At 43.6% G+C, this 7,306-nt stretch overlaps 1 protein-coding gene across 1 annotated transcript in view; it reads left to right on the top strand.

The window, feature by feature from the left end:
* Positions 1–606: 606 nt before the first annotated feature.
* The window catches only part of RARS1 (arginyl-tRNA synthetase 1), a 33,742-nt gene continuing 27,042 nt past the window's right edge, over positions 607–7,306 (top strand). The window contains exons 1-3 of the mRNA XM_049774572.1: positions 607–703; positions 1,842–1,976; positions 6,270–6,458. Coding sequence (XP_049630529.1) covers positions 641–703; positions 1,842–1,976; positions 6,270–6,458 — 387 coding nt within the window. The 5' untranslated portion in view covers positions 607–640. The remainder of the gene's footprint in view (positions 704–1,841; positions 1,977–6,269; positions 6,459–7,306) is intronic.

The raw sequence follows: 7,306 nt of genomic DNA, 5'->3' as shown, positions 1-7,306 counted from the left end.
CCTCACCTGAAGTTGGATGCTCCAGTCCCATTTCAGTGGATGTGGAGAAGCAGCAGCAACAGCAGCAGACAAGAAATAGTAGCTGGCCTGATGTGACCATCGTTGTTCCTGAGATCCATATGGAAAACTCCATGCTTTGGGCATGGATTGTAAAAGCATACTGAATACACATGTAAAGTTAAGAGAGTATTGCTGCACTTCTGGGGCCCTAAGGAAGAATAAACAAGACAGATAGGGTCCCTGTTTTTAAACACATTTATGTTCATTTATTTTGGTTTGGGGGCCACATTTGGCAGTATTCAGCGTTTACTTCTGTTTCTGTGTTCAGAATTCACTCCTGATAGTGCTTGGGATTGTTTGGGGTGCCAGAGATTGAATCCAGGTTGACCAAATGCAAAGTAAATACCGAATTTTTCCCAGGGCACACTAGTTGCTCCAGCCCAGTCAGGCCAAAAAAACCCAGAGCCCTTCCGGTTCCCTTCCTGCCGTGTCGCCTACATTCCGCTAGGGGGCAGCAGAGCCGGCTCTCTACTAGGTCCACCCATGGGCGGCCGCCAGCGGGAAGCGCCTCCGCTTCCGGGTCAAACACCACTTCCGCTTCCGGGTCAAGTTTCTGCATCCGCTTCCGGCACGTTGGTCTATGTGCTTTGACAGGAGGATGGACGGGCTGGCGGCTCAGTGCTCCGCGCGACTCTTGCAGCAGGTCAGTCGACCTCGAGCCCGCTCCAAAGTTGGAGCGGGAGTGGGGGAAGAGGAGGAAGACTCGCCAACTTTCCGGGATTCCCGGGATGGTTTCGCTTGGGGTGTAGAGGGTCCCCCCGGAACCGCCCTCTGCCCTATCAACTTTTCCCTATTTCTCTTTACTTTTTCTTTTATTGGTTTGTTTGGTTTTGGGGGGGCACTCAGGGGTCTTCGGGTTCTGCTTCTTTTCTCTTATTCTTTTCCTTTCTTTCCTCTTTTGTTTCACTTGGCGCTACTCAGCTTATTCCTCACTCAGTCAGTGCTCAAGGATCACTCCTGGCGGGGCTTAGGGGACCATACTTGTGCCCAGGATCTGAAAGGGGAAGATAGCAAGTACCTTAATCCTCTGTCTTATCTCTCCAGCACAAGGAATTGGATTAGAGAGTTCTACTTTGTAAAGTTCGGGCATAACATGAATTAGAAACAGTCTAATCCTTAGCTGGTACTCTCATGACATCAGAATCTTTTATTTATTAAAGATGAAGGCACTTAGGAGCCAGAGCAATAGTACAGCAGGGAGAGCATTTTCCTTACATGGCCCCCATCCAGATTCAGTGTTTGGCATCCCATACGATCTTTTATTAGTCAGGATTAATTCCTGAGTGCAGAGTCAGGAGTAAGCCCAGAGCATTAACTGGGTGTGGGGTGTGGTTCCAACACACACACACACACACACACACACACACACACACACATCCTGAGTGCAGAGCTAGGAGTAAGCCCAGAGCATTAACTGGGTGTGGGTGTGGTTCTAAAACACACACACACACACACTCTCTCTCTCTCTCCCTCTCTCTCTCTCTCTCTCTCTCTCTCTCTCTCTCTCTCTCTCTCTCTCTCTCTCAACTTAAATGTGTGAGGTTCCTCCAGCATATTCATATATTAATTTTTTTCTTGCAAACAATTGTATACTAGTGCTATTCAGAGCATCTAGGGAAATGATCCCTGCTTACCCCCATAGAAGGCCCTCCTCCTTCCCTGGGGGCCTTGAACCTTGCACTGGGTGGAGAAGGCTAACAGGAAGTCTGGGTAGGGTGCAGTTTATTTTATCTTGGAAGCCATCAGCTGTGCTGGACTGAACAGTGCCATGTCTTACACAGGAAAAGGACATCAAGTCTCTGACTGCTGAAATCGAAGCGTTGAAAAACGGAGGCTGTTTAGAAGTTTCTTCAAATTTGGAACAGTTGCGAGAAGAGAATTTAAAATTAAAGTACCGGCTGAACATCCTTCGGAAGGTAAGTTCTCTGAGTTCTGGCTTCATTCCACAGTTTGAATGAATTATATCTCTTGATGGAAGTGACACCAAGTGCTGGGGACTGAACCTAGGTCTCCTACATGCAAAGTTTGTGCTCAACCTTGAAACATCTCTCATGTCCTGTATCAAGTTGTTGTTGCACAATTAATGGGATGGTAATGATGATCTGTCCTTTGTCAAATATTCTGAAATAAAACCAGTATATCCCCAAAGTAGTAATAAGTAAAAGTTACTTGTATGCACATCTAGAAGATTATATCAAGAAAATAAATGAAAGACTCTAAGATTTGGAGATACATGTTAGAAAACAACTTATAAAGTGAAAATAATGCCTGTTTCTTTTTCCAGCAACTGATTATATGGTATTATATTCTCTTAAAGATAGGGATATTTTTTGGTGGTTACTTGATGGGAAATAGTTTTAAGTTTCTCTTATGATTTCTTCTTGGATTGTCTCACGAACAATAGGGGAATTTAGTTTTATTTGGATAGCTAAACTGGTTTTGTCTGTTTAATATATTTCAAGACATTTTTTTTTTCTGCTACATCCTGGAGTCCTCTGGAATGTCCCCATTGATCAAAGGAGAGTTAGACATTTTTTTCAATAGTTTGTGGCTGTGAATATTAGTTACTTTTTCCTGATTAATTACTTTATTTCCCCATTTTTCCTTAGACAGTGGAGATTTTGTGACATTTAAAAAATTGTTTTAGTGAATCATCTTGAGATACAAAGTTAAAAAGTTGTTGATGGTTGATTTTTAGTCATACAATGTTCTATCACCCACCCCTTTACCAGTGTTAAATTTTCACCACCAGAGGCCAGAGAAATAGCAGGGAGGTAAGGTGTTTGCCTTTCATGTAGAAGGACGATGCCCATATGGTCCCCTGTGCCTGCCAGGGGGGATTTCTGAGCATTGAGCCAGGAGGAACCCCTGAGCGCTGCCGGGTGGGACCCAAAAACCAAAAAAAAAAAAAAAAAAATTCACCACCAACTTCCTAATTTCCCTTCCATTTCTCTCCTCAAGATTTTTAATTCATCTGACTTTTTTTTTGGAGGGGGGGGGGGCACACCCGGCGGTGCTCAGGGGTTACTCCTGGCTGTCTGCTCAGAAATAGCTCCTGGCAGGCACGGGGGACCATATGGGACACCGGGATTCGAACCAACCACCTTTGGTCCTGGATCAGATGCTTGCAAGGCAAATGCCGCTGTGCTATCTCTCCGGGCCCCATCTGACTTTTTTTTTTATTTCAAATAATTGCCTCTATTGAAAGGAAATGCTTAAAAATGTACTCTCTGAACTGGAGCATTAACTCAGTGAACTAGAGTTCGTGCTTTGCATGCATGGGGTCCCTGTGCACATAGTCCTCAGCATAGGTATAGCTAATAACCCCTTACGATACTCAGCATGGGTGTAGCCAATCCCCCACATTGTCCTCAGCACAAGTGTCATCCCGAAACATCAAAACCAAAAAAAAAATTAGTCTTTCTCTACCCTAAAGGTCTGTTTTCAGTTTCATTTTTACATTTTATAGTATCAAATTTAGTGGGGGGGTATTTGTTTTGTGATTTTATGTTTTATACTTGAGAAAGTGGGGAGGGTGTTAAACTTATTGGTGCTCAGCACTTGTTCTCTGCTCTGTACTCAGAGATCATTCCTGGCAGGGGTCATGGGATCAGATTTGGTGTCAGGACCAAGTTGGATTCAGTTTTGTGCAAGGCAAGTGCCTCACCTCTGAATTATCTTCCTGCCCTGTTGGAAATCATCATTCATGAAGCTGTGCTGTGTGTGCGATTTAATGACTTCATACTCTGGCAGTGCCTTATCAACTTTATCAGCTCGTTTTGATTGCTACTTCCTCTCCAGATGACCTCACTCATCTAATTGCTCGTGTGTGTGTGTGTGTGTGTGTGTGTGTGTGTGTGTGTGTGTGTGTGTGTGTGTGCGCGCGCGCGCTGGACCATCTATTTTACTTAGCTGAATTATTTCCTATGAAATCCTATTTAAAATATCTGACCTGACTGCTGTATACATTGCATTGGCATTCCTTTGTTTCTTTGATTTAAAATCAAAATACTGAGGGGCTGGCATGTCCTGGTTTGATCCCCAGAAGCATATGTTTCCCCCAAGCACCACCAGGAGTAACTATGAGGATCAACATCAGGTGCTCTCCCAAAATATTATTGAATAGCTAATGTACACTAGAGGATGTAATGGAGTAATGCAAAAGAAAATGCTGTGTATTCTGACTAGTACATGAACACTGGTGTGTAAAGAATGTTGTCAGTGTTATATGAAGAGAGCACAGTTGACTTCTTTACAGATATTTTGCCCTCTGAGTAACAGTGATCAAAGTACCTGAGTACTTTACAGAAAACGAAAGTGCTTTATAGAATCTCCTTTCACTTTCTCTTCTGCACCTGGCTTACCTTGACCACTTATTCTTCCTTATACACCCTTCTATAGATAAGCTGCCTTTATCTTTTCTTAAGATAGATTTACTGGGGCTGGAGAGATGCTTACTTCTCACTCTTGAGTTCAGGAATCACTCCTGGGGGTTGACCCCAGCTAGGAGACATGCCAGGCAAGTACCCTACTTGCTGGCACACCTGGTGATATTCAGGGGTTACTCCTGGCTATGCGCTCAGAAATTGCTTTTGGTTTGGGGGACCATATGGGACGCTGGGGATAAAACCCAGGTCTGTCCTGGATCAGCCATGTGCTAGACCCCCCCCCCCAAACTATTTTTAAGTCCTTTCCCAGCATTTAGATGTCTTATAGAGAAAATTTTGAGAAAGTACAGTAATAGATGTAATTTTAAAAGTACATAGTCCATATTTGAGAAATCGGAGATATTGGTCCAACTTAGAATTGTTTGATGGGGCCGGAGAAATAGCATGGAGGTAAGGTGTTTGCCTTTAATGCAGAAGGACAGTGGTTCGAATCCCGGCATCACTTATGGTCCCCTGTGCCTGACAGGGTCGATTTCTGAGCATAGAACCAGGAGTAACCCCTGAGAGCTGCCGGATGTGACCCAAAAAAACAAAAAAACAAACAAATAAACAAAAAAGAATTGTTTGATAGTGAGACAAAGTAATTTTATGACATTTTGATATAATCGATTTTGCTGTCCTTTTATGTCTTATGAAAGTCAACATTTTGAAAAAGTGTTTTTTGTTTTTTGGTTACAGGGTTATTACTCCTGGTTCTATGCTCAGAAATCACTCCTGGCAGGCTCCGGGGATCATATGGGATGCCGGGATTCAAAACACTGACCTTCTGCATGCAAGGCAAACTGCCTTACCTCCATGCTATCTCTCTGACTCCAGAAGTCAACATTTTAGTTTTTGGGTCACACCAGGCAGTGCTCAGGGGTTATTCCTGGCTCCAGGCTCAGAAATTGCTCCTGGCAGGCACGGGGGACCATATGGGACGCCGGGATTCGAACCGATGACCTCCTGCATGAAAGGCAAACGCTTTACCTCCATGCTATCTCTCCGGCCCCAGAAGTCAACATTTTAAATAAGAGAAATATCCTTGCCATCGAGACATAGCTAATTGGGCCGAATCACATGTTTTGCATATTGGAGCACAGGTTCGGGTTCACTTTCTGTCTCCACATGATTATAGATAGGATTTGGTGATTCCAAAACAAACACAGATCGCAGTTGTAAGTCTGTGGAGTTTTCATATCTAAAGTGTGAGGAGGGACAGAGTGATATTAAGTACAGTGAGAAGGCATTTGCTTTGCATGCTGCTGACCCGGGTTCATTTCCATATGGTTCCCCCAGCACCACCAGGAATGATTCCTGAGTGCAGAAGCCAGGAGTAACTGCTAAGCACTGCCAGGAGTGGCCCAAAAAAAACTAACCACAAACCAAACCAAATACAATAAAAATATATAAAATGTGATGTGAAATTACTTAGAACCATTTTTATACTGTTGCATTTTTCAGCGTAGCCTAGTTTTGAGGATGTTACAGTGTGAATGTATGTTATCCTTTGGTCCTTTGTTGGTACCTCACACAGGACCATTGAGTGTTTTTTATTTTATTTTAATTTTGTGGGGGGAGCCACACCCGGTGATGCTCAGGGGTTACTCCTGACTATGCACTCAGAAATTGCTCCTGGCATGGGGGACCATATGGGACACTGGGGGATCGTACTACAGTCCGTCCTAGGTAAGCGTGGGCAAAGCAAATGCCTTACCGCTAGCACTACTGCTCTGGCCCATCATTGAGTGTTTTGTTGACACGATTCTACTTTTTCTACAGAGTCTCCAAGCAGAAAGGAACAGACCAACCAAAAACATGATCAACATCAACAGACGCCTACAAGAGATCTTTGGCTGTGCCATTAAGTCTGCATATCCAGATTTGGAAAACCCACCCCTGCTCGTGACACCAAGTCAGCAGCCCAAGTTTGGGGACTATCAATGTAACAGTGCTATGAGTATTTCTCAGGTGATTATATTATTAGCAAGCACTTGTGGAGATTTGCTTTCTTTTCTTGTTCATTATGATTGTTACCAATAAGTTAACAGCAGGTTATTAATATCTTTAAACTTTAAAGATAACTTCTGAAAGCTTGAGAAAAGGGAATGTGTACTTTCAATTTTTTAAATATCCTTTAAGGCAAGGATCTCAAACTCGTGGCCCGCCGTTTCCAGCCCTCCGTACAACATTTTGTGGCCCTGCCCTAGAGGAATCTTTTTTTGTTTTTAGTTGTTTGGGTCATACACCCCAATGTTCAAGGCTTACTACTGACTTTGCACTCAAGGATCACCCCGACTTTGCCTCCTGTGGCCCCCAGGTAAATTGAGTTTGAGACCCCTGCCTTAAGGGGATAGAGATAGTATAGTGAATAGGGCACTGCCTTTCACGTGACCAACCTAGGTTTGATCCCCAGTATCCCACATGATCCCTCAAGTTTCACTAGGGTGGTCTCTGAGCACAGAGCGAGGAGTAAGCTCTGAGCACCATTAGTGTGGCCCCAAAACATACACACATACATATAAAACTCAGTGGGGGGCTAGAGAGCTTTTACAGTGGGGAAAGCCCTTGCTTTGCACATGTACCACCCTAGTTCGAACTATAATGCCCAATATGGTCCACTTAAGGGCCAGAGATGTGGTGAAATGGTAGAGCTCAAGCAAGCATATGTAAAGCCTGATGTTGATGTTTTTGTTTTTGTTTTCAGAATGTCAGGGCTGTGATTGTTATTGCTTTGATACAACTGTAGGGAATTAATGTGTGCAAAATTGCTGGTATTGTTTTTTTAATTAAACCACTTTGATACCTACTTATCAGCC

The sequence above is a fragment of the Suncus etruscus genome, chromosome 6 (genome assembly GCF_024139225.1).
Source record: "Suncus etruscus isolate mSunEtr1 chromosome 6, mSunEtr1.pri.cur, whole genome shotgun sequence".
NCBI classification, from domain to species: Eukaryota; Metazoa; Chordata; class Mammalia; order Eulipotyphla; family Soricidae; genus Suncus; species Suncus etruscus.
The sequence above is the reverse complement of the archived record's forward strand: the minus strand, read 5'-3'. Positions and strand labels throughout refer to the sequence as shown.